We start from the raw sequence: 27844 nt of genomic DNA on the forward strand, positions 1-27844 counted from the left end.
ACACGACTAAACGACTAAACACACATTCAGACTTTTGTTGGCAAGGTGATGTCTCTGCTTTTTAAGATGCTATCGAGGTTTGTCATAGCTTTCCTCCCAAGAAGCAGGCGTCTTTTAATTTCGGGGCTGCTGTCACCATCTGCAGTGATCATAGAGCCCAAGAAAGTAAAATCTGTCACTGCCTCCATATCTTCCCCTTCTATTTGTCAGGAGGTGATGGGACCAGTGGCCATGATCTTAGTTTTTTTGATGTTGAGTTTAAGACTGTTTTTTGCACTCTCCTCTTTCACCCTCATTACAAGGTTCCTTAATTCCTCCTCACTTTCTGCAATCATAGTGGTATCATCTGCATGTCGGAGGTTGTTGATATTTCTTCCACAATCTTAATTCCGGCTTGGGATTCATCCACTCCTGCCTTTCACATGACGCATATAAGTTAAATAAGCAGCCTTCTTTGGCACTGCCCTTCTTTGGGATTGGGATGTAGACTAATCTTTTCCAGTCCTCTGGTCACTGTTGAGTTTTCCAAACTTGCTGGCATATTGAATGCAGCACCTTAACAGCATCATCTTTTAAGATTTTAAATAGTTCCACTGGAATGTCATCACCTCCACTGGCCTTGCTGTTAGACAAGCTTTCTAAGGCCCACTTGACTTCACTCTCCAGGATGTCTGGCTCTAGGTCAACAACCACACTATCTGGATTGTCCAGGATATCCAAATTTTTCTGGTATACAGTGGTGCCTCGCATTACAAGGTTAATTCATTCCAGCGAAATCGCTGTAGAACAAAAATGTCGTAATGTGAAAATAAAAAGCCCATTGAAACACATTGATACCCCTTCAATGCATTCCAATGGGCTGGAAACTCACCGTCCAGCGAAGATCTTCCATAGGGCGGCCATTTTTGGTGGCTGTGCAGCGAGTAATCCATCCCAGAAAACAGTGGGGAGCCATTTTATTTACCCAGTGGCCATTTTGAAACCACTGATCAGCTGGAGGAAAATCATCATTTTGTGAAGAATTGGTTCCCGAAGCAAGGAAGTGATCATCGCAAAGTGAAAAAACCCCATTCAGACCATCATTTTGCAAACGCAATTGTGATCGCAAAAAGATTGTCGTAATACGGTTTTGTCGTCATGCGGGGCAATCGTAAAGCAAGGCACCACTGTGGTTCCTCTGTGTATTCTTGCCACCTCTTCTGCTTCTGTGAGGTCCCTACCATTTTTGTCCTTTATCATGTTCATCTTTGCACAAAATGTTCCTTTAATATCTCTGATTTTCCTGAAAAGATCTCTGGTTTTTCCTTTTCTATTATTTTCCTCTATTTCTTTGCACTGTTCATTTAAGAAGGCCCTCTTGTCTCTCCTTGCTATTCTTTGGAAGTCTGCATTCAATTTTCTGTAACTTTCCTTATCTCCCTTGCATTTTGTTTCCCTTCTCTTCTCTGCTATTTGCAAGGCCTCGTTGGACAGCCACTTTGCTTTCTTGCATTTCCTTTTCTTTGGGATGTTTTTTGTTACTGCCTCCTGGACAATGTTACGAGCCTCTATCCATAGTTCCTCAGGCACTCTGTCCACCAAATCGAGTTCCTTAAATCTGTTCTTCACTTCCACTGTGTATTCATAAGGGATTTGGTTTAGATTATACCTGACTAGCCCAGTGGTTTTTCCTACTCTCTTCAGTTTAAGCTTGAATTTTGCTATGAGAAGCTGATGATCAGAGCCACAATCAGCTCCAGGTCTTGTTTTTGCTGACCTTATAGAGTCTGATGATCAGCTTGTTCTCTTGACAAATCTCTATTAGCCTTTGCCCTGCTTCGTTTTGAACTCCAAGGCCAAACTTCCCTGTTGTTCCTTTTATCTCTTGACTCCCTACTTTAGCATTCCAATCCCCCAGAATGAGAAGAATATCTTTCTTTGGTGTCAGTTTTAGAAGTTGTTGTAAGTCTTCATAGAATTGGTCAATTTCAGTCTCCTCAACACTAGTGGTTGGTGCATAAACTTGGATTATTGTGATGTTGAAAGGTCTGCCTTGGATTTGTATGGACATAAAACCCTTTGGAGAAATAATTTGTTACCATGTAGGGCTGCACTGAATGAGGGAGAAGTAGTTCTTCATTCTGCAGGTATTAGATACCAAAAGACACTACTGGAGCAAGGCCAATGTATTTCAGTTGTGCATTATTTCCTGCAAAATGGGATTAATGGGAATACTCCCTTCCTTTTGATGCAAACTGGCAAAATGCATGGAGCATTAGAATCTCTTCCCCCCCCCCAATACTGCATACCATTGTTCTAGTTTTGCTTTCAAACTCATAATACACAATATAGTTATACAGTATGTAACATTCAGTCCCGAGTAGCCTGTGCAGAATGCATGCAACAATGGCATGTCAGAAACTGCTGTGACTTTAAGTCTTGTAAATCAAATTAATTTAAATATTTTGATCTAACAGTACAAAAATTAAATTGGTAATTGACATTCATGCTATGAAATCATGAAAAAGCACAGAAAAATATCCTCTTTGAAGGATCTCTCGACAAAAACTCCATGTCTTTAGCTCTCATATGAATGCTATGCATACCTCTTCACCTATGAGACACCTATGTCCCTATGTTAGTCATCATTCCTGCATCTGGATAAAAGGGGATATTTGAACAATAGACCAAGAGCCACACAAAGTAGAAGACAAGGTGTACTTTATAGATTCCCAAACGTGGTGGGTCAGGTTTCTTCAAAATGTCAGTAATTGTATGTTATAATTATTATTCCTGTACTCCTTCTCCAAGGAGAAATAGTGGATTTCTTTTACAAACTGGAGCTACATGCCCATGAGCAGCTAACACCTCCATCTACGTTCTCTTTGATTGTCTCTTTCAAGAAAAGTTACCTTTTAAACAAAACTGCTCTAAAGTAACTTTTCCAAGCTCTGTATATGTGTGTGACACCCGTATCCCGGGTCGAGAGGTGATGTTGGGAGTGCCGTCCCGCCCTAGAGCCTCCGTGGGCACACAAACAGCTCCCAAGCCTTTCCCACCCCGGATGCTACATCAGGCCGTGGACACTATGGACTTAGAACGGGGCCTGAAGGGGTTAAATATATCAACCCCAGACTCCTCCAGTTTGGGCGGGAAGAGCGGGGAAGGAGCCAGAGGAGGGAGCTGTAGGGGAAGTCAGTAGGAGGAGAGACACAGAGGAAGAAGGATGGGAATGGGTGTCCATCCAAGACCCCTGGACGGGCAATTGGGAACAGGTGCGCCTCACTAAGAGAGAGGCAGAAGAGAAGAGAAGGAGGGAAATGACAATTAGGCCCTCTTATTGGGGAGAAAGGGAGACGAGAGAGTGGCGGCGAAAGCTGGCTGAGGAGAAGAGGCGAGTAGAGAGAGAGAGGGAGGAGAAGAAGTTATGGCATCTCGAGGAATTGAAGAAACTGGGTTATTACCAGGACCCTGGGATGCTGCCGGGGCAGAGAACCACGTACCCTGGGGAGTTACAGGGTATGAAGAGACAACCCCGTTACTGATCTCTGATCCAGAAGACTTCGCCCCTGAAGAACCCACCCGGGTTCAGGCTGGTCCATGGGCGGCGAGGTCAAGCAACCCGTTTGATGAAGACTGGGTGCCCCTGTATGAGCCGTTGCTCACACAGGAGAAGTTTGTCCCTAAGTTGGTGGACCTTTCTATTCCCTTACCCAAGTTAATAAACGAAGAAAAGTTTGGTTTAAAAACGTCTTCTGTTTTATTTGGTTCGGGGGAGGCGAAGACTAGCGGACCCTCACAATGTGTGTGTGTGTGTGTTTTAAACAAAGGGCATTTGAAGACACCTTTTTGCTTAAAAAAGGTTAGTGTGGAGCTACTGATAGTTTTGGGTTGCAACAAATACATCCCCAAGTAAGTACAAGAGACACATGTCACCCTACTGGTTGGAATTGCTGTGGAATATCATATCACGTTACACATACCAAAACTGATTCCATTTCTCCAAATTCTCTGCAAACGCATCATCCACATAGAGTAGAAACACATTGTGTTTCTTTGTAAAAAAAAAAAAAATGAATGGACCGCAATCTGACCTTGGAAATGGCGACACAAGAGAATTGAGTTGCAGAACATGTCAGCCTCTCAGAACACTGTTATAAATCTCAAAGTGGCCAATGTAGAAAAAGGGAATTATAAAGGGAGACTGGAGAGGGAGCCAGTGGAGGTAGTCTACATTTTCAAACTCCACTGCATCTCTAAGGGCTTAAACAAAGACTAAAGGTGTAACTGGATAGTGAATTTATCCTGGGCTGGATTGGGTTAAACAGGATAGTTCGAAAGTAAGTTGTGAAATTTAGAACATTGCAAAGATTGGGTGGTTTCATTACAGAAAGCCAGAGTGCATCTAAAAAGAGCCCCTGTTCAGCCTGTTCCTCCCTCTGAACCTCCATGCCCTCCCCTTCTCACATGTCTCCCCCTCTGGGGGATAGAACTGGATTTGATCTGATTTATCGGATTTGTCTACTGTTCCCATTAGTACTAAGGCACTACTCTGGGCAGTTTACAAGAAAAACCAACAAAAAACCAAAAATAAAAGTAAAACAGCTAAAAACAATTTAACAACTAAACAATAAAACAGATGACACAAAGCAAGGATGCAGAAAAATGGTGGTGAAAAGCAGTCAGCTAGAGTCAGTGTGGAAAGCCTCCCTGAAAAGTCATGCCTTCAAGTTTCCTTCCAAAAGTAATTCAACATACACTAAAAAAAAAAAAAAAACCCCAGCAATTCCTGGCTAGAATCCAAAAAGGTGCAGCTAGGCACGGATAAGATTCAGGCTAGTTCACAATTGCTTGTACTTCAGGTGCCAACCAGAAAAAGGAGCGAACCAGTCCACCTGGCCCAAACCATGGAACAAATCCCCATCTGATTGTTTCTTAGTGCAGTACATATATTAATAACCCAGGGTTTTTTTCCCCCTAAAATCTAATTTATACAAATTGACATAATCTGACCTTAGCCCTAGAAACAGCTCTTAGGAATTCTATGACAGCCACAACCAGTAGCAAACAGCCAGTCACCAGAACTATGCTCTGCAATTTTAAGTTATTCCTGTGTTAACAAAGCACTGTCCTTCATATCATCTGAATTCTTATCTGGTTAAGGGCCCCATCACTGTAGGTATATGTATAAATATAGATAATATACTCTGAGTGTGTTTCTGAGGAAGGAGATTTCCGAAGCTAACACAGAAACGAATGCCAGTCTTTAAGGTCTCCCCCCCCCCCAATTGCATAAAACAACAGTAATTAGCAGGCTTGGAAGAACAGAAAAATTTGGAAAAATACCCAGGGAGTGTTGTGATGTTCAACTACTCAGTGGAATCAGAAAGATAGATACAAATGCAAGGTAATTTTATACATTAAATTTATTCAAAGCCAACAAGTTAATGGTTTTCCAAACCCCTATACTGTATAGTTTTAAGTTATGACAGCCCAACCATCAAGTCAGGAAGTTTTTCCCCCCAATCAAAATTAGTCCACAACTCAAATATACACCTGCAATAAAAAAAACATCTAGATCATAGCCGGTTCTAAGGAAGGGGGGAGAATAATGAAGTCTTCTCTTAAGAGTCTTTGTGAGCCACCTTGCCCTCTGGAGGGGACTTCCCTGCACATCGGTGTCAAAAGGCCAACCTCCTAGTCTCTTTATCTCTCGTCTCCCTTTCTCCCCAACTGGAGGAGTCTGGGGTTGATATATTTAACCCCTTCAGGCCCCGTTCTAAGTCCATAGTGTCCACGGCCTGATGTAGCATCCGGGGTGGGAAAGGCTTGGGAGCTGTTTGTGTGCCCACGGAGGCTCTAGGGCGGGACGGCACTCCCAACATCACCTCTCGACCCGGGATACGGGTGTCACACATCCCCCCCTCCAAGAGTGCCGTCCGCTCCACGAGCCCGTTGGCTTGAGGATGATAGACAGATGTTCTTAAAGGCTTAACCCCCAACAGGTTCCACATCTGTTTGAATGTCAGGCTCATAAAATTAGAGCCTTGGTCGGTTAGCACCTCTTTTGGAAAGCCCACTCTGGAGAACATCTCTAATAACTCCTTAGCCAATACTTTGGCTGTTGTAGACCTTAGGGGCACCGCCTCTGGGTACCGGGTGGCATAATCGATGACTACCAGTATGTACTGGTGCCCTCCCGCCGATTTAGTTAGCGGCCCCACAATGTCTAATGCCACCCTGTCAAAGGGTCTATCTACCAGAGGCATAGGTGTAAGCTCTGCCCCTGGTCCTCCTTTAGGCTGAGTCATCTGGCACTTGGCACAGGAACGACAGAACTCTTCCACGTCGTGGGCCATCCCTGGCCACCAGAACCGCTGTTTCACTCTGGCCAAAGTCTTTTGCGCAGCCAAATGTCCTGCCACCGGCAAGTCATGAGCCCAATGCATCACCCAAGCCCGCAAGCCCTCTGGAATTACCAGTTGGGACTCTTTTTCGTTGGACGCCTTGTTTATGTGATACAGCAAGCCTCCCCTTAATTCAAATCCTTTCACCCCTTCTGGGGTAGTCCCTCTGCCAGTGCTTGCTGTAAACAGTTGTTAAGTCCCGCATCATCTTGTTGTAGGCTTCGTATCTGGTCTCTAGATAAATTCATAACTTCTAATTCCCTGGCCTCATTTTCTTCTTGTGCCCAGCCTATTTCCCCGGGCTCTTTCGCTAAATTACTCAGTCCAGGCCAGTCTCTCCCTAGTAGCATTTCACGGGTCATGCCGGGAACTATCCCCACTTCCATGTCTCTTTTAAGGCCGTCTACCTCGACTTCGGCCATGGTGGTTGCATACTCTTTCACATCCCCGTGAATGCAACGAATTACAGCAATCTCAGGTGAACGTTCTCCCTCTAGCTCTTTTACCAGTGTCTTACTGCACCCGGTATCCACCAAAGCCTTCTTCGTTTGTCCATTAACTTTAGCCTCTACTACCCAACCCGGGTGATTTTCTTCACCCACCTTGGACATCCCGGTACAAGCTTCGGCCCACGCGCACTCCGTCACGAGGCAGTACTTCCGAATGTGGCCGAACTGGCCGCAGCCGAAGCAAGCGGTCATCTTCTCCTTCCCCAGGTTCCATGTCGCTGCCTGTTTGGAGCCAGCCGGGTCACTGGTTATCGTCGGTCTGGGTACCCGCGCTCCCACCGGGTTCGCATCCTCTATGCGGTCCAGGCGCGTCTTCTTCAACCCCGGGTTGGCCCCGCCAGCGTTCGCCTGACCGCTCTGCTCCGCCATCTTCTCCCGCGCTCTCACCCTCTCTCCCTGTGGCGCAGTTCGATTTTGCCCCGTTTCTTCCGCTTCCAGATAATCCTCTAGCAGCAGATAAATACAAATACAGCGGTCTGGGTTGTGAGCCCAATGCAGAGTGTGGCTTAAACCTCCAGCCACTTTGCTCCTAAAATTAGCTTCCCTTTGAAAGGCTTTGGAACTATAATACGTATTACAACTGGCATCCTGAACGGACTGTTTTGAATCGGGGCCTTCCTTTTTGTTTTCCTCTGTGAAAATCAAAATACGTTGCCCTACCTTCCATATTGCATAGGTAAAGCTCTCTCCCACACACATTTAGGTTGTGAGCTTTATATTATCAGAAGTTTCACATTCTTAGATCTAACCTGAAAAACACAATAAAGCTGACTTTAAAAAAAAATTTTTTTTAACAATATTTGACTGTTGTATTGACCCAGAGGGCCAGTCTGGAAGAGTCCCAACTGTCATAACTTAAAACTATACAGTATAGGGGTGTGGAAAACCATTAACTTGTTGGCTTTGAATAAATTTAATGTATAAAATTACCTTGCATTTGTATCTATCTTTCTGATTCCACTGAGTAGTTGAACATCACAACACTCCCTGGGTATTTTTCCAAATTTTTCTGTTCTTCCAAGCCTGCTAATTACTGTTGTTTTATGCAATTGGGGGGGGGGGAGACCTTAAAGACTGGCATTCGTTTCTGTGTTAGCTTCGGAAATCTCCTTCCTCAGAAACACACTCAGAGTATATTATCTATATTTATACATATACCTACAGTGATGGGGCCCTTAACCAGATAAGAATTCAGATGATATGAAGGACAGTGCTTTGTTAACACAGGAATAACTTAAAATTGCAGAGCATAGTTCTGGTGACTGGCTGTTTGCTACTGGTTGTGGCTGTCATAGAATTCCTAAGAGCTGTTTCTAGGGCTAAGGTCAGATTATGTCAATTTGTATAAATTAGATTTTAGGGGGAAAAAAACCCTGGGTTATTAATATATGTACTGCACTAAGAAACAATCAGATGGGGATTTGTTCCATGGTTTGGGCCAGGTGGACTGGTTCGCTCCTTTTTCTGGTTGGCACCTGAAGTACAAGCAATTGTGAACTAGCCTGAATCTTATCCGTGCCTAGCTGCACCTTTTTGGATTCTAGCCAGGAATTGCTGGGTTTTTTTTTTTAGTGTATGTTGAATTACTTTTGGAAGGAAACTTGAAGGCATGACTTTTCAGGGAGGCTTTCCACACTGACTCTAGCTGACTGCTTTTCACCACCATTTTTCTGCATCCTTGCTTTGTGTCATCTGTTTTATTGTTTAGTTGTTAAATTGTTTTTAGCTGTTTTACTTTTATTTTTGGTTTTTTGTTGGTTTTTCTTGTAAACTGCCCAGAGTAGTGCCTTAGTACTAATGGGAACAGTAGACAAATCCGATAAATCAGATCAAATCCAGTTCTATCCCCCAGAGGGGGAGACATGTGAGAAGGGGAGGGCATGGAGGTTCAGAGGGAGGAACAGGCTGAACAGGGGCTCTTTTTAGATGCACTCTGGCTTTCTGTAACGAAACCACCCAATCTTTGCAATGTTCTAAATTTCACAATTTACTTTCGAACTATCCTGTTTAACCCAATCCAGCCCAGGATAAATTCACTATCCAGTTACACCTTTAGTCTTTGTTTAAGCCCTTAGAGATGCAGTGGAGTTTGAAAATGTAGACTACCTCCACTGGCTCCCTCTCCAGTCTCCCTTTATAATTCCCTTTTTCTACATTGGCCACTTTGAGATTTATAACAGTGTTCTGAGAGGCTGACATGTTCTGCAACTCAATTCTCTTGTGTTGCCATTTCCAAGGTCAGATTGCGGTCCATTCATTTTTTTTTTTTTTTTTTACAAAGAAACACAATGTGTTTCTACTCTATGTGGATGATGCGTTTGCAGAGAATTTGGAGAAATGGAATCAGTTTTGGTATGTGTAACGTGATATGATATTCCACAGCAATTCCAACCAGTAGGGTGACATGTGTCTCTTGTACTTACTTGGGGATGTATTTGTTGCAACCCAAAACTATCAGTAGCTCCACACTAACCTTTTTTAAGCAAAAAGGTGTCTTCAAATGCCCTTTGTTTAAAACACACACACACACACATTGTGAGGGTCCGCTAGTCTTCGCCTCCCCCGAACCAAATAAAACAGAAGACGTTTTTAAACCAAACTTTTCTTCGTTTATTAACTTGGGTAAGGGAATAGAAAGGTCCACCAACTTAGGGACAAACTTCTCCTGTGTGAGCAACGGCTCATACAGGGGCACCCAGTCTTCATCAAACGGGTTGCTTGACCTCGCCGCCCATGGACCAGCCTGAACCCGGGTGGGTTCTTCAGGGGCGAAGTCTTCTGGATCAGAGATCAGTAACGGGGTTGTCTCTTCATACCCTGTAACTCCCCAGGGTACGTGGTTCTCTGCCCCGGCAGCATCCCAGGGTCCTGGTAATAACCCAGTTTCTTCAATTCCTCGAGATGCCATAACTTCTTCTCCTCCCTCTCTCTCTCTACTCGCCTCTTCTCCTCAGCCAGCTTTCGCCGCCACTCTCTCGTCTCCCTTTCTCCCCAATAAGAGGGCCTAATTGTCATTTCCCTCCTTCTCTTCTCTTCTGCCTCTCTCTTAGTGAGGCGCACCTGTTCCCAATTGCCCGTCCAGGGGTCTTGGATGGACACCCATTCCCATCCTTCTTCCTCTGTGTCTCTCCTCCTACTGACTTCCCCTGCAGCTCCCTCCTCTGGCTCCTTCCCCGCTCTTCCCGCCCAAACTGGAGGAGTCTGGGGTTGATATATTTAACCCCTTCAGGCCCCGTTCTAAGTCCATAGTGTCCACGGCCTGATGTAGCATCCGGGGTGGGAAAGGCTTGGGAGCTGTTTGTGTGCCCACGGAGGCTCTAGGGCGGGACGGCACTCCCAACATCACCTCTCGACCCGGGATACGGGTGTCACACATCCCCCCCTCTAAGAGTGCCGTCCGCTCCACGAGCCCGTTGGCTTGAGGATGATAGACAGATGTTCTTAAAGGCTTAACCCCCAACAGGTTCCACATCTGTTTGAATGTCATGCTCATAAAATTAGAGCCTTGGTCGGTTAGCACCTCTTTTGGAAAGCCCACTCTGGAGAACATCTCTAATAACTCCTTAGCCAATACTTTGGCTGTTGTAGACCTTAGGGGCACCGCCTCTGGGTACCGGGTGGCATAATCGATTACTACCAGTATGTACTGGTGCCCTCCCGCCGATTTAGTTAGCGGCCCCACAATGTCTAATGCCACCCTGTCAAAGGGTCTATCTACCAGAGGCATAGGTGTAAGCTCTGCCCCTGGTCCTGCTTTAGGCTGAGTCATCTGGCACTTGGCACAGGAACGACAGAACTCTTCCACGTCGTGGGCCGTCCCTGGCCACCAGAACCGCTGTTTCACTCTGGCCAAAGTCTTTTGCGCAGCCAAATGTCCTGCCACCGGCAAGTCATGAGCCCAATGCATCACCCAAGCCCGCAAGCCCTCTGGAATTACCAGTTGGGACTCTTCTTCGTTGGACGCCATGTTTATGTGATACAGCAAGCCTCCCCTTAATTCAAATCCTTTCACCCCTTCTGGGGTAGTTCCCTCTGCCAGTGCTTGCTGTAAACAGTTGTTAAGTCCCGCATCATCTTGTTGTAGGCTTCGTATCTGGTCTCTAGATAAATTCATAACTTCTAATTCCCTGGCCTCATTTTCTTCTTGTGCCCAGCCTATTTCCCCGGGCTCTTTCGCTAAATTACTCAGTCCAGGCCAGTCTCTCCCTAGTAGCATTTCACGGGTCATGCCGGGAACTATCCCCACTTCCATGTCTCTTTTAAGGCCGTCTACCTCGACTTCGGCCATGGTGGTTGCATACTCTTTCACATCCCCGTGAATGCAACGAATTACAGCAATCTCAGGTGAACGTTCTCCCTCTAGCTCTTTTACCAGTGTCTTACTGCACCCGGTATCCACCAAAGCCTTCTTCGTTTGTCCATTAACTTTAGCCTCTACTACCCAACCCGGGTGATTTTCTTCACCCACCTTGGACATCCCGGTACAAGCTTCGGCCCACGCGCACTCCGTCACGAGGCAGTACTTCCGAATGTGGCCGAACTGGCCGCAGCCGAAGCAAGCGGTCATCTTCTCCTTCCCCAGGTTCCATGTCGCTGCCTGTTTGGAGCCAGCCGGGTCACTGGTTATCGTCGGTCTGGGTACCCGCGCTCCCACCGGGTTCGCATCCTCTATGCGGTCCAGGCGCGTCTTCTTCAACCCCGGGTTGGCCCCGCCAGCGTTCGCCTGACCGCTCTGCTCCGCCATCTTCTCCCGCGCTCTCACCCTCTCTCCCTGTGGCGCAGTTCGATTTTGCCCCGTTTCTTCCGCTTCCAGATAATCCTCTAGCAGCAGATAAATACAAATACAGCGGTCTGGGTTGTGAGCCCAATGCAGAGTGTGGCTTAAACCTCCAGCCACTTTGCTCCTAAAATTAGCTTCCCTTTGAAAGGCTTTGGAACTATAATACGTATTACAACTGGCATCCTGAACGGACTGTTTTGAATCGGGGCCTTCCTTTTTGTTTTCCTCTGTGAAAATCAAAATACGTTGCCCTACCTTCCATATTGCATAGGTAAAGCTCTCTCCCACACACATTTAGGTTGTGAGCTTTATATTATCAGAAGTTTCACATTCTTAGATCTAACCTGAAAAACACAATAAAGCTGACTTTAAAAAAAAATTTTTTTTTAACAATATTTGACTGTTGTATTGACCCAGAGGGCCAGTCTGGAAGAGTCCCAACTGTCATAACTTAAAACTATACAGTATAGGGGTGTGGAAAACCATTAACTTGTTGGCTTTGAATAAATTTAATGTATAAAATTACCTTGCATTTGTATCTATCTTTCTGATTCCACTGAGTAGTTGAACATCACAACACTCCCTGGGTATTTTTCCAAATTTTTCTGTTCTTCCAAGCCTGCTAATTACTGTTGTTTTATGCAATTGGGGGGGGGGGGAGACCTTAAAGACTGGCATTCGTTTCTGTGTTAGCTTCGGAAATCTCCTTCCTCAGAAACACACTCAGAGTATATTATCTATATTTATACATATACCTACAGTGATGGGGCCCTTAACCAGATAAGAATTCAGATGATATGAAGGACAGTGCTTTGTTAACACAGGAATAACTTAAAATTGCAGAGCATAGTTCTGGTGACTGGCTGTTTGCTACTGGTTGTGGCTGTCATAGAATTCCTAAGAGCTGTTTCTAGGGCTAAGGTCAGATTATGTCAATTTGTATAAATTAGATTTTAGGGGGAAAAAAACCCTGGGTTATTAATATATGTACTGCACTAAGAAACAATCAGATGGGGATTTGTTCCATGGTTTGGGCCAGGTGGACTGGTTCGCTCCTTTTTCTGGTTGGCACCTGAAGTACAAGCAATTGTGAACTAGCCTGAATCTTATCCGTGCCTAGCTGCACCTTTTTGGATTCTAGCCAGGAATTGCTGGTTTTTTTTTTTTTTTTTAGTGTATGTTGAATTACTTTTGGAAGGAAACTTGAAGGCATGACTTTTCAGGGAGGCTTTCCACACTGACTCTAGCTGACTGCTTTTCACCACCATTTTTCTGCATCCTTGCTTTGTGTCATCTGTTTTATTGTTTAGTTGTTAAATTGTTTTTAGCTGTTTTACTTTTATTTTTGGTTTTTTGTTGGTTTTTCTTGTAAACTGCCCAGAGTAGTGCCTTAGTACTAATGGGAACAGTAGACAAATCCGATAAATCAGATCAAATCCAGTTCTATCCCCCAGAGGGGGAGACATGTGAGAAGGGGAGGGCATGGAGGTTCAGAGGGAGGAACAGGCTGAACAGGGGCTCTTTTTAGATGCACTCTGGCTTTCTGTAATGAAACCACCCAATCTTTGCAATGTTCTAAATTTCACAACTTACTTTCGAACTATCCTGTTTAACCCAATCCAGCCCAGGATAAATTCACTATCCAGTTACACCTTTAGTCTTTGTTTAAGCCCTTAGAGATGCAGTGGAGTTTGAAAATGTAGACTACCTCCACTGGCTCCCTCTCCAGTCTCCCTTTATAATTCCCTTTTTCTACATTGGCCACTTTGAGATTTATAACAGTGTTCTGAGAGGCTGACATGTTCTGCAACTCAATTCTCTTGTGTTGCCATTTCCAAGGTCAGATTGCGGTCCATTCATTTTTTTTTTTTTTACAAAGAAACACAATGTGTTTCTACTCTATGTGGATGATGCGTTTGCAGAGAATTTGGAGAAATGGAATCAGTTTTGGTATGTGTAACGTGATATGATATTCCACAGCAATTCCAACCAGTAGGGTGACATGTGTCTCTTGTACTTACTTGGGGATGTATTTGTTGCAACCCAAAACTATCAGTAGCTCCACACTAACCTTTTTTAAGCAAAAAGGTGTCTTCAAATGCCCTTTGTTTAAAACACACACACACACACATTGTGAGGGTCCGCTAGTCTTCGCCTCCCCCGAACCAAATAAAACAGAAGACGTTTTTAAACCAAACTTTTCTTCGTTTATTAACTTGGGTAAGGGAATAGAAAGGTCCACCAACTTAGGGACAAACTTCTCCTGTGTGAGCAACGGCTCATACAGGGGCACCCAGTCTTCATCAAACGGGTTGCTTGACCTCGCCGCCCATGGACCAGCCTGAACCCGGGTGGGTTCTTCAGGGGCGAAGTCTTCTGGATCAGAGATCAGTAACGGGGTTGTCTCTTCATACCCTGTAACTCCCCAGGGTACGTGGTTCTCTGCCCCGGCAGCATCCCAGGGTCCTGGTAATAACCCAGTTTCTTCAATTCCTCGAGATGCCATAACTTCTTCTCCTCCCTCTCTCTCTCTACTCGCCTCTTCTCCTCAGCCAGCTTTCCCCGCCACTCTCTCGTCTTCTTGGGGGAACAGTGGCGGCGGCGGGGGTGGCGGCGACCCCTTCCCCCCCCCCCGAGGGTCCCTCCAGGCCTTTTCTGGGGAAGAGAGAGGTTTGCCCTGCAGAGGCTGTGAGGGAGAGAGGGTCGGGGGTTGCGGGGAGGAAGCCGAGGGGAAAGCGCTCTGTGTATGCTCCGATGCCCTTTCCCAGGCCAAGTCACTCCTTCAGTAGGTGTCTCATTTTCATGGCTCTGTACGAAGTGGGGAATTGCCCTCAGGAGTAAAAAACAATTCTGTTCCTTTCCTTTCCTCCCCCCCCAGGACGTGGCTTCATCTAGGGGAAGGGGCTAGTACGCGCTGCCTTCCCCCCCCCGCCGCTCGTACCCCCCCTCCCCGCCTCCCCTTTGGTTTCCTCCCTTGGTTTCTAATGCTCAGGAGACTTAGTTTTTTTGCCATATCAGTCGTTTGCGTTTCCTGTTATGTAGCTGCTCAAGGTAGCAGGCACCCAAACGTTGAAAACAATTATCCTTGGTACTGATAGGGGTGTGTGTGTGTGTAGTTACAGGAAATTAATCAGAATAGGGGAGGACACTCATTAAGGGTTAGAAAGCGGGGGGGGGAGACCCTCATTGTATTAACTTACCCCCATACCAAGTACAATCGCTTGTGAACGCTTTTGACCCGTGGTTTGCTTAGTCTTGCTTTAGGCTCCTCACTGCCCTGCAAGGACCCCCAACTCTTGCCCTGTTTCTCCTGCTAATCTCTTCGCCCTGTCTCTCCTCTCGCTGCCCTTGTTTTAAGCTTGTTTTGCTTCGTTCCCAAAGATCCTAGGAATCGAAAGGAAGCCCTGCCACCATGGCCCCAAGAGGGCCCTTTAAAAAAAAAAAAAAAAAAAAACAGCAACGATAACAACAAAAATGCTATCTGGTAATTGTAAAAGGCAGGCCACAGGTTTAAAACTGCTTAATAGACGTAGTGTCCCTTAATAGTGCTATTAATGCATATTCTGTTTTCCCTTCCTTTTTGTGACCAGCTTAGAAGGAGGAGTGTACTTTTGCAAAGTATGGGCCTGGTTTTGGAAGCAAGTCAGTCATGTGGGACTATATTAATCTGAGGGTTACCTGAAACTTTTGTTTTAATTTGTTTTGAATTACTGATGTTTCTAATGCAACAGAGTTAGTTGCATTTTATATTAATGTTCCAGTTAACAGTTTTTTAAAATATGTACTGTATTATTTTTAGCTGTTTACACTGCCTTCAGTGCCTTCATAGAGAGAAAGGCAGGATATAAATAGGGTAAACAAATATATTAATTAATAAACTGCAGCAGGTTCCTACAGAAAAAATGTTTTAGAAGCTGTAAGGCACGGGATTTTTCCAAGAATAGAAGTTTTTGTGTAAGTATAAACCAGCATGTTTTAAAAGATACTTACACGGGCTCAAAATTAGCTTTTATCATGTTATTTTGTGTAAGAGCTGCATTTCTAAACATAAGAGTTAAAAGTTAACTTTTGGAGTAAACTATTTTGGACAGCTTATAGTCAGTAGCAAACAACTCAGTGAGTAGCAAAGACAGCTGAATTACAGAACATGTATCAAATGCAGGTGTAAAGGTGTAATGCAGTACTGTAAATGATTGGAAGTTAGAAAGCCAATGCCTTTGTATTTAGTTCTCTTGCTGATTCTCTGCATGCTTAATAACATATTTAACATCTTAATCATTTTGTCTATATGAAAAAAGCAAAAAAGTGCTCATTTTCAGTGCATACTAAAGAAACAGTGGAAGAGAAGAGAGTTAAATCTGTCTTCTGCTTTACAAACAGAGGCGATTATCTATTATCTGTTGCAGTGCACCTAAGAAACTATTCACAGGAGATATTTTGGGTCTGAGAATATTACCATTGACTTGAACAGCTTCATTTTCTACTCTTGGAAATTTTCAGTTAATTATAGAATAAAACTGGTGAAGTTACTTAAAAGTGGAGAATCTGTTCTGCCCTGAAGTGCAAAGGCTTGATTCTGCATTTCAGCCTTAGTATTTTCAGCTTAGCTACCTAGTGTGGGTAGTGCATAGAGTGACAGGCTAGGAGATCTGAGTTCAGATTCCTTCTAGGCCATGAAAATTCACAGGGGTGGGGAGAGGGTGGCACTGGTGCAATCTCTCTTTAAATGTCTTGCTTAACCTTAAAATCCCTATTAGAGTTGCTATAGGTTGGTTCCCACAACAGCACGTAACAAGCTAATTAACAGTTGACTAATTAACAGTTATTTTAATTATCATTTCTAGACTTATTTAGTGCTTTAATAATTTTTTTACAGGTAGAGAGAATGAAAGAAAGGAAGGATATAAGAATGTTGACTTCCCTATGGCTGTATAATGGAAGGAGAGATAACAGAAGATATTTGTACTAGATCGCTTGGATGGCTTCAGCAACAAGATAAGAATATTGAACCATGGCTGTGGAGATTATCTAATTGCTTTTCAACTGCTGAGCAGAAATTTCCTCTCACCCCCAAAACGGTAGGTTTTGACTGTAAACTGCATTAAAACTACCGTTCAAACTATTTAGGATGACAAGTGGTTGTCTTTAAGTCTTTGAATAAGAAGGTGTAACACAGCCAGAGTTGTTAGTTTTTCCTGAGTTATCTTCTACGCAGAGACATGATGATCATAACTATGCCCCCACTGCTTAAAGATCGGTATTTGCTTTTCAAATTCACACGTTTGATCTGTTGCAACCTGTAATCAGATTCAGCGCTCTATGTATATTGTATATATACACATTCTCTCTGTGTGTATATAAAAATAAAAATCCACTTCTGCATGCACAAATGAAAGACGGCATATTACAGCAGGAGTTTCAGAGGCGAATACTTGTATTGTAAAGCTGCTGAACTAGAATTCAGTTGCAGATAAAATGTCAGATTTGAGTTAAATACAGCTTGCCATAAGAAGTAATTGGTCTTCTTTTCAGTGTCTGAATTCAGTACTGTTCTTGGGTTGTTAGCTGATTGTTGGTTAGGGTGCACCCATTAGATTAGATCTTGCCTTACTCCTTGCCTGGACTTCTTTTTCATTTGTGTCATGGTGATGTCCACCTATATTTTTCTGCCGATACTCTGACAGAAGTGGTGCTATGTTCACAAAAAAGTATGCCACAATATTTTAAAATGCTGTCAAACCCTTAATTTTGTTATTGTAAAAGAAAGTATAGAAAGCATACGTATAGTCTGATTTTTTAAGCCTTCCTATGTTTTTAAAAGTGAGTTTCTTGTCTTTACGTTGTTAAAAAGTCTTAGGAAAATGTCTGGTGAAGGCTTATTCTAGAACAAGACTGGTAGCAAAGAATATTGACCTCTAGAATTCATAGCTCACTTCCACAAGTCCTTATTTTTTACCACCTGCACATCTTATTCTGCTGGCCCTTGTGCACCAGCCTTTACTCAGCTTCTGTTCTTGTTTCAGTAAGCCTAAAAAGAAACATTAGTGAATATATAAAAGAGACATGGCTTACAATATTGTCAAAACTGCCTTCTTGAGTAATGTGATAGTTCTGTCTAGTTAATCATAGGATCATGGAGTTGAAAGGGGCTTATAAGGCCATCAAATCCAACCCCATTCTCAAGGCAAGAATCCAAATCAAAGGATATGGTTCTATTGTCATACTGCTCTAACACTTAGAAAGTTTTTCCTGATATTCAGCTGAAATTTGGCTTACTGTAATATGAGGCCATTATTGCATGTCCTGCACTCTGGGCTGATTGAGAACAGATCCTGCCCTTCCTCTGTACATCAGTCTTTCAAGTATTTAAATAATGTTATCCCGTCTCCCCCCACTCTTCTTTTGTCAAGGCGAAACATGCCCAGTTCTTTCCATCCTTCTTCATAGAGCTCAGTCCCCTGATCATCCTTATTGCCTTCCTCTGAACTTGCTCCAGTTTGTTTACATCCTTCTTAGAATCATAAAATCATGGAGTTAGAAGGGGCCTATAAGATCATCGAGTCCAACCCCCTGCTCAGTGCAGGAATACAAATCAAAGAATATCTGCCAGGTTGTCTAAATTTGTCTTGAATGCTGCCAATGCTGAAGCACTCACTACCTCTCGAGGTAATTGGTTCCATTGCTGTAATTCTCTAACAGTTAGGAAGTTTTTCCTGATACTCAACTGAAATCTACTTTCCTGTAACTTGAGCCCATTGTTGCATGTCCTGCGCTCTGGGATGATCAAGAACCGATCCTACCCCACTTCTCAGCCTTTTATATCTCCCCTCAGTCTTCTTTTCTCATGCCCAATTATTTCAGTCTTGCCTTTTTTTTGTAGCCACATTACACTTTTGGCTCATATTCGGGTTGTGATCTACAATGACTCCAAGATCCTCCTTGCTTGAAGTATTACTGTGCCAGGTAACCTCCATCTTGTGACTGTGTGTGTGCTTTCTTTTTCTTAGGTGCAGTACTTTGCACTTGGTTGCATTTCATTCTGTTGGTTTCAGCCCAGTGCTCAAGCCTATCTTGGTCATTTTGAATTTTGTTTGTCGTCCAGGGTATTGGCTATTCCACCCAACTTTGTGTCATCTGCCAATTTGATTAGCATTCCTTGTATCTTCTGATCCAGGTCATTAATAAACATATTGAATAGCATTGGGCCCAGGACTGAGCCCTGGGGTACCACACTCCAGTTAGAGAAGGAACCATTAATCATCACCCTCTGTAACCCACTGTGTACCCAACCTGACAGTTATTCTATACAACCTAGATAGGGACAACATTGGCCCTCCTCCAATCCTCTGACACCTCACCCATTTCCCATGATTTCAAGAAAATAATGGACAATGGTTCTGAGAGTTATTCAGCCAGTCCCTTCAGTATGTTTGGATGCAGTTCATTTGGCCCTGGAGATTTGAATTCATTCAAGGTAATAAGGTATTCCTTGACTATTTATCAATCTCCAGCTGCAATCTTGTCCTTTCCACCTGCACATTTGTCTGGAGGGTCATAGTCTGTCCTTTGGGAAAAAACTGAGAAAAAGGAATTTCTGCCACTTCTGCCTTTTCTTTGTCTTCTGTTATCGTTTTTTTCTGGGGACGTGGTGGCGCTGCGGGCTAAACCACAGAAGCCTGTGCTGCAGGGTCAGAAGACCAAGCAGTCATAAGATCGAATCCACGTGACGGAGTGAGCTCCCGTCGCTTGTCCCAGCTCCCGCCAACCTAGCAGTTCGAAAGCATGCAAATGCAAGTAGATAAATAGGGACCACCTCGGTGGGAAGGTAACAGCGTTCCGTGTCTAAGTCGCACTGGCCATGTGACCACGGAAGATTGTCTTCGGACAAAACGCTGGCTCTATGGCTTGGAAACGGGGATGAGCACCGCCCCCCAGAGTCAAACACGACTGGACAAAAATTGTCAAGGGGAACCTTTACCTTTACCTATCGTTTTTCTATCTTCATTGAGTAGCTGAGCCACTCTTTTCTTAGTTTTTTGTTCCGCACATACCCGAAGAATGCTTTTTGTTGCTTTTAGTGTCAGCTCATGCTCAGCTTTTGCCTTCTTAATGCTATCCCTTGCTATTTGTCTTTACTCCTCCTTTGTGGCACAACCTTCTTTCCACTTCTTGTATGTGTTCTTTGTTGATTTCAGGTCAGCTGTGAGGTTTTCGTGAAGCTACACTGGCCTTTTTTGCTGCCTCCCACCTTTTTGTTGCTGTTAGAATTGTTTGTAGTTGTGTCTTTTGAATTTCTTCTTTTAGAAGCTCCCACCTATTTTGGACTCTTTCTTGTTAGGATCTCCTGCTATGGGACCTCACTTATCCTTGTTCTGAGTTCATTAAAACTGGCTTTTTAAAAATCCAGCATGCACTCTGTTTTGGTTTCCTTTGAAATAAAGATTTCTAGTAGAACATAGTCGCTCTTCCCCAGAGTTCTCCTTGCTGCTATTTCCTCCACCAAGTTGTCTCTATTGGTTAGAATCAAGTCAAGGATAAGTAATCCTCTTGTTTCTTTCCTTTTTGTAGGAGAAAATGATCAGCCACACAAGCCAGGAATTTCTTGGAAGAGCCATACTTGGCAGAATTTGCCTCCTAACAGATATCAGGATAATTGAAATCTCCCATCACCACTGCATCATGTCTCTCTGAAATCCTTGCAGTTTGTTTTTCAAAAGTTTCATCCACATCCTCTCCTTGATTGGGTGGTTGGTACTAAATGCCAGCTACCATGCAATTTCCAAAATTGTACTCAAGATGAGGCTTAGCCAGTGATGAATAGAGGGGAACTCGTACCTCATAGGATTTGAATACTATACTTCTGTAAATGTAGCCTAAATTAGCATTTGCCCTTTTTTTGCACCACATAGCACTGTTGGCTCATATTCAGATTATTTACCTAAAATGTGGATTTTATGTTCCATTTCCTCAGGTTTCTTTCTCGTCTCTCTGTGGTGTGTAGCTTGATTATACCTTTGCCTAGCACTGATCATCTCTCAAATGGCTCTTTATCCTTCCAGAGCGAGTCCATGGAGATTAAGAAGGCTACTGTGGAATTGAAAGATGCTCCCTCCCCTCCCCTTGCTGCTTCACAATTTGCAGCTGTCCCTCTTCCGGACGTTCACTCTCTCAAACAAAAGCAACTGCAACTTGCACCTGGTCCTGAAGTAAGCTGTTGTCCTCATGGCTCTGACTCTTCCTCGCACGCTCCTCAGTTGCATTTTGGTGGTGGCAGCAGCGGTGGTGGTAGCTTGATTCACCCTGGTACAGGATTAGACTCACAAAGCACTGGAACCATCACGTGTCAAATAGGGTCGGGGCTTGGTTATCATTCTGCATCCTCACTGAAGAATGTTCCCGCTAGAAGCAGCATGGCAGGAGTTGCTAGCGATTTGTCTGGAGTGCGCCTAGAAAACAGTGTCTCCTCTTGTCCGCACTTCCCCTGCTGTGGAAAACTCCACTTCCAGTCATGCCACAGTAACCTACACAAACTGCATCAGTTCCCTACTCATCAGAGCTGTTCAACTTCAGGTTATTTTCCCTGTTCTGAATGCACAAGCGGGGCTACGGGGCTTTTGGAGGAACAGGTCACACCAACGGCGAGAACGTCCTGTGCCTGCACCAACTCACTGCACCTAAAAGTGGCACCTTCTGTTTGCTTAAAGGGCTCTCACTACTGCACTGAATGTTTAAGCAAGGTTTGCACCCCGTATATTTGTAAAGTACTGTCTTTTGTGGACCCTTTAATGGTGTATTTACTGGGAAACAGGTTTAGGGATTTGTAGCTTGTAATTAATTCACTTCTGAGTATTCTCCAGGTGGAAAACCCTGAGAAATATTGCCATCAGTCAGAATTAGTTTGACAGCACATGGTGATTTAGGAATAATGTATGGATCAAAATCTCCTTAAATACTCTCTCAATACTTTGGAAATGTAAGTCATTCACTGAATCTTTAGTCCTATTCTGTAGTCCTCAGAGGAGATGTGCATCTCCCATTACTCTGGAAGAAGATATAGTAATAACCAGAAAGCTTAGGAAAGTTCCTGTTTTGGACTACAGCTCCCATAATCCCCCAGACAATATGGGAGGAGGGTTTGAATAATAACCACTGAGCTTTAGTCATAACTTCTCATGCCACATCACTGTGGTTCAAATATATTGCCAAACCATTGGGATTTCTCTTTCCCTTGATTTTCAACATCCCATTGTTTGTCTGGATGCTATAGTTTAACAGTGATTTCCAGGTGACTACGGTCACCTGACAAATGGGGAAAAGAGGAAAGGAATTGCAGGGAAGGAGACTGGTTCCTGCAGCACCGAAGTGCAGCTTGGTGGTTCATCTCATTGGGCCATTGATTCCATGCCCTATGTATCTTTTTTCCTAATATATTTTGGGGTGAAGCAATCCAATGTCAGTGAATCATTACTATTTGCATAAAGCTGGGTTGCTATTGAAGGCAGATAAAAAGGTCTGATTGTGCCAAATATACCAGAGTTCCTCTCAGTGCTAGGGCTGTGCACTAGAAGTTAGAAAGTAGTATTTGCTGTCTCTTAAAAAAAAAAAAAGGGCTCCTAATATTGAGCCAAACATCCTTCCAACACTGATCTTACCCTTTACTTTTTCAAATTAGGTAGACTCTGAATATGAAAAGTCAATTGAGGGTTTTGACCTTTCTATTCCCTTACCCAAGTTAATAAACAAAGAAAAGTTTGGTTTAAAAACGTCTTCTGTTTTATTTGGTTCGGGGGAGGCGAAGACTAGCGGACCCTCACATATTGGCGCCCAGACCGTGGGGCCTCCCCCGCAACCTACCGACGCGGAAAAATGGATGAAACGTATAACAGAGGGACAAGAAGCCCTGTTGAAACAGCTAGCCGATCAGCAGCGGATGTTAATTGAGCAGATTAAAACACCACCACCCAGTGGGACCCAAGAAGGTTCAACACAGAAACAACAAATAGCTACGCGTCCACCCATAAAGCTTCAGAAAATGGGTCCGGGAGACGACCCAGCCGCCTTCCTACACACCTTTGAAAGGGTAGCCACCTCGGCTCAATGGCCAAAAGACCAGTGGGCTCTAATATTAACCCCATACCTCACGGGGTTGCCTCAGGAGATAGTCGATACGTTAGACCCTGAAGAGGCGGGAAAGTACGACGTAGTCAGGACGGCCATTTTGAATACCCTGAACCTAAACGAGGAGGCGTACAGGAGGAAATTCAGGGAATTAAAGCTAAAACCGGGCTTACATCCCAGGACTTTGGCTCAGAAACTCAGAGTGAACGCAACCCGGTGGATTCAACCAAAAGGGAAAACCGCGGAACAGGTCTTAGAGATAGTGGTTATGGAACAGTTGATTTCGACGTTGAGCAGTGGCACGCGGAACTGGGTGGTGAAGAACAAGCCCTCCGACCTAGAGGGCGCTGTAAAGCTGCTAGAGGATTATCTGGAAGCGGAAGAAATGGGGCAAAATCGAACTGCGCCACAGGGAGAGAGGGTGAGAGCGCGGGAGAAGATGGCGGAGCAGAGCGGTCAGGCGAACGCTGGCGGGGCCAACCCGGGGTTGAAGAAGACGCGCCTGGACCGCATAGAAGATGCGAACCCGGTGGGAGCGCGGGTACCCAGACCGACGATAACCAGTGACCCGGCTGGCTCCAAACAGGCAGCGACATGGAACCTGGGGAAGGAGAAGATGACCGCTTGCTTCGGCTGCGGCCAGTTCGGCCACATTCGGAAGTACTGCCTCGTGACGGAGTGCGCGTGGGCCGAAGCTTGTACCGGGATGTCCAAGGTGGGTGAAGAAAATCACCCGGGTTGGGTAGTAGAGGCTAAAGTTAATGGACAAATGGAGAAGGCTTTGGTGGATACCGGGTGCAGTAAGACACTGGTAAAAGAGCTAGAGGGAGAACGTTCACCTGAGATTGCTGTAATTCGTTGCATTCACGGGGATGTGAAAGAGTATGCAACCACCATGGCCGAAGTCGAGGTAGACGGCCTTAAAAGAGACATGGAAGTGGGGATAGTTCCCGGCATGACCCGTGAAATGCTACTAGGGAGAGACTGGCCTGGACTGAGTAATTTAGCGAAAGAGCCCGGGGAAATAGGCTGGGCACAAGAAGAAAATGAGGCCAGGGAATTAGAAGTTATGAATTTATCTAGAGACCAGATACGAAGCCTACAACAAGATGATGCGGGACTTAACAACTGTTTACAGCAAGCACTGGCAGAGGGAACTACCCCAGAAGGGGTGAAAGGATTTGAATTAAGGGGAGGCTTGCTGTATCACATAAACATGGCGTCCAACGAAGAAGAGTCCCAACTGGTAATTCCAGAGGGCTTGCGGGCTTGGGTGATGCATTGGGCTCATGACTTGCCGGTGGCAGGACATTTGGCTGCGCAAAAGACTTTGGCCAGAGTGAAACAGCGGTTCTGGTGGCCAGGGACGGCCCACGACGTGGAAGAGTTCTGTCGTTCCTGTGCCAAGTGCCAGATGACTCAGCCTAAAGCAGGACCAGGGGCAGAGCTTATACCTATGCCTCTGGTAGATAGACCCTTTGACAGGGTGGCATTAGACATTGTGGGGCCGCTAACTAAATCGGCGGGAGGGCACCAGTACATACTGGTAGTCATCGATTATGCCACCCGGTACCCAGAGGCGGTGCCCCTAAGGTCTACAACAGTCAAAGTATTGGCTAAGGAGTTATTAGAGATGTTCTCCAGAGTGGGCTTTCCAAAAGAGGTGCTAACCGACCAAGGCTCTAATTTTATGAGCCTGACATTCAAACAGATGTGGAACCTGTTGGGGGTTAAGCCTTTAAGAACATCTGTCTATCATCCTCAAGCCAACGGGCTCGTGGAAAGGTTTAATAGGACACTGAAAGGCATGCTCAGGAAATTGTCAATGGAAAAACCCAAGATGTGGCATACCTTTCTAGCCCCCCTGATGTTTGCCATCAGAGAGGCTCCCCAAGCCTCCACTGGGTTCTCCCCTTTTGAGTTACTATATGGCAGAAGACCCGGGGGGTCCTTGATTTAATAAGGGAAAGGTGGGAAGAAGGGGAAGATCATTCCAAGGGTGCCCTTCAACAAATAGTGGAAATGAGAAATAGTTTACAATTGGCTTGGGAGATGGCTAAAGAAAACTTAGGACAAGCCCAGGTTAGACAGAAGGGGTCCTATAATAAGAGAGTACGCCCTAGGTCCTTTGAACCTCAACAAAAGGTGTTAGTCTTATTACCCACGGACTCATCCAAGTTCTTGGCTAAGTGGCATGGACCTTATACAGTGCTAAGAAAGCTAAATGAAGTAGATTATGAAATAGAAACCCCAGACAGGAAAAAGAAGACCCAAGTGTTCCATGTAAATCTGTTGAAAGAATGGGTAGATCGAGAAGTGTTATTCGGAACAGAGGAGGAGGATGAGTTAGGTCCTGAGAGAGAAGACCTGACTTCAGGAGGAGACGTAGTGGTGGGAGACCAGCTGTCAGGGGAACAAAAACGACAGGCTATGAAGTTGAAAGAAGATTTCCCACAAGTATTCTCTACAATACCTGGGTGTACCCAGCTGGTGGAACATAATATAGAAACGCCTCCCGGAGAAGTAGTGAGGGTTAGTGGGAGGTCGTGGCCCAGACATGTAATGGGGGTTATTAACCAAGAAGTAGAGGAAATGCTTAAATTGGGGGTGATCGAACCTTCCAATGGGCCTTGGAGGAGTTTCCCAGTAATGGTACCTAAGCCTGATGGATCTCTAAGGTTCTGTATAGACTTTAGAAAGGTTAATGCTATATCAAGGTTCGACGCCTACCCCATGCCAAAGGTAGGGGACTTGTTAGATAAGCTGGGGGGGCCAAATTCCTCAGTTCAATCGATCTAACGAAGGGATATTGGCAGATCCCGTTGAGACCCCAAGACAAGGAGAAAACGGCATTCTGTACCCCTAAAGGGCTATTCCAATTCAAGAAAATGCCGTTTGGGCTGCATGGAGCGGCTGCGACGTTTCAACGGTTGATGGACCGGGTATTAGAACCCCTACAAGACTGCGCGGCCGCCTACATTGACGACATTATAATTTTTAGCAGCTCATGGGAAGAACATCTATCACACCTCAAGAGGGTGCTAGAGAGGCTGCAAGAGGCAGGTTTAACGGTGAATCCTAAAAAGTGTAAGATAGGGTTACCCAAGGTAGAATACCTGGGCTACAAAGTAGGGCAAAGGGAAATACAACCCCAAGAAGAGAAAGTAACAAAAATTTCTAAGTGGTACAGGCCCAGGACAAAGAAGGAAGTTCAGCAATTTTTAGGCCTGGTAGGTTATTACAGGCAGTTCGTGCCAAACTTTGCCTCCATAGCTGCCCCTCTCACTGATTTAACGAGAAAAAGGGCCCCGGTGAAAGTAGTGTGGGGTCCTTCCCAAGAAAGAGCATTCCATACCCTGAAAGAGATCATATGCGAGTTACCAGTTAGGTTTGCCCCCGATTTTGACATACCCTTCACCCATTTCACGGATGCTTCAGATCGGGGCATAGGTGCTGTTCTATCTCAAATTAAAGAGGGGGTAGAATACCCGGTGTTGTATTTAAGTCGGAAGTTGTCGCCCCGGGAACAAAAATACGCCGTCATTGAGAGGGAAGCTCTAGCCACTAAGTGGGTTACCCATAGCCTTAAGTATTATTTATTAGGAGCCCCTTTCGACCTGGTCACAGACCATGCCCCTTTACAGTGGTTAGAGAGAATGAAAGAAACCAATCCACGATTAACCCGCTGGTATTTAGCCTTACAACCGTTCTCTTTTCAAGTAAGGTATAGGAAAGGCAAAGAACATACTAATGTCGACTATTTTTCTCGGCAGGGTCCGTGGGCGCGCAGCGAGGAGGAGCGGACGGCACTCTTGGAGGGGGGGATGTGTGACACCCGTATCCCGGGTCGAGAGGTGATGTTGGGAGTGCCGTCCCGCCCTAGAGCCTCCGTGGGCACACAAACAGCTCCCAAGCCTTTCCCACCCCGGATGCTACATCAGGCCGTGGACACTATGGACTTAGAACGGGGCCTGAAGGGGTTAAATATATCAACCCCAGACTCCTCCAGTTTGGGCGGGAAGAGCGGGGAAGGAGCCAGAGGAGGGAGCTGTAGGGGAAGTCAGTAGGAGGAGAGACACAGAGGAAGAAGGATGGGAATGGGTGTCCATCCAAGACCCCTGGACGGGCAATTGGGAACAGGTGCGCCTCACTAAGAGAGAGGCAGAAGAGAAGAGAAGGAGGGAAATGACAATTAGGCCCTCTTATTGGGGAGAAAGGGAGACGAGAGAGTGGCGGCGAAAGCTGGTTGAGGAGAAGAGGCGAGTAGAGAGAGAGAGGGAGGAGAAGAAGTTATGGCATCTCGAGGAATTGAAGAAACTGGGTTATTACCAGGACCCTGGGATGCTGCCGGGGCAGAGAACCACGTACCCTGGGGAGTTACAGGGTATGAAGAGACAACCCCGTTACTGATCTCTGATCCAGAAGACTTCGCCCCTGAAGAACCCACCCGGGTTCAGGCTGGTCCATGGGCGGCGAGGTCAAGCAACCCGTTTGATGAAGACTGGGTGCCCCTGTATGAGCCGTTGCTCACACAGGAGAAGTTTGTCCCTAAGTTGGTGGACCTTTCTATTCCCTTACCCAAGTTAATAAACGAAGAAAAGTTTGGTTTAAAAACGTCTTCTGTTTTATTTGGTTCGGGGGAGGCGAAGACTAGCGGACCCTCACAATGTGTGTGTGTGTGTGTTTTAAACAAAGGGCATTTGAAGACACCTTTTTGCTTAAAAAAGGTTAGTGTGGAGCTACTGATAGTTTTGGGTTGCAACAAATACATCCCCAAGTAAGTACAAGAGACACATGTCACCCTACTGGTTGGAATTGTTGTGGAATATCATATCACGTTACACATACCAAAACTGATTCCATTTCTCCAAATTCTCTGCAAACGCATCATCCACATAGAGTAGAAACACATTGTGTTTCTTTGTAAAAAAAAAAATATATGAATGGACCGCAATCTGACCTTGGAAATGGCAACACAAGAGAATTGAGTTGCAGAACATGTCAGCCTCTCAGAACACTGTTATAAATCTCAAAGTGGCCAATGTAGAAAA

General features: G+C 45.0%; 1 protein-coding gene across 1 annotated transcript; it reads left to right on the forward strand.

Moving 5' to 3' along the window:
* The first annotated feature begins 16517 nt into the window (after window positions 1–16517).
* Window positions 16518–27407, forward strand: LOC140702531 (uncharacterized). The gene is made up of 4 exons (XM_078381259.1): window positions 16518–16753; window positions 20735–21412; window positions 22348–23508; window positions 26567–27407. Exons 1-4 carry the CDS (start codon window positions 16610–16612, stop codon window positions 26858–26860), a joined length of 2277 nt encoding a protein of 758 aa, XP_078237385.1. The 5' UTR covers window positions 16518–16609; the 3' UTR covers window positions 26861–27407.
* Window positions 27408–27844: the final 437 nt, after the last annotated feature.

The sequence above is a fragment of the Pogona vitticeps genome, chromosome 13, assembly GCF_051106095.1.
Source record: "Pogona vitticeps strain Pit_001003342236 chromosome 13, PviZW2.1, whole genome shotgun sequence".
In the NCBI taxonomy this organism is placed as follows: Eukaryota; Metazoa; Chordata; class Lepidosauria; order Squamata; family Agamidae; genus Pogona; species Pogona vitticeps.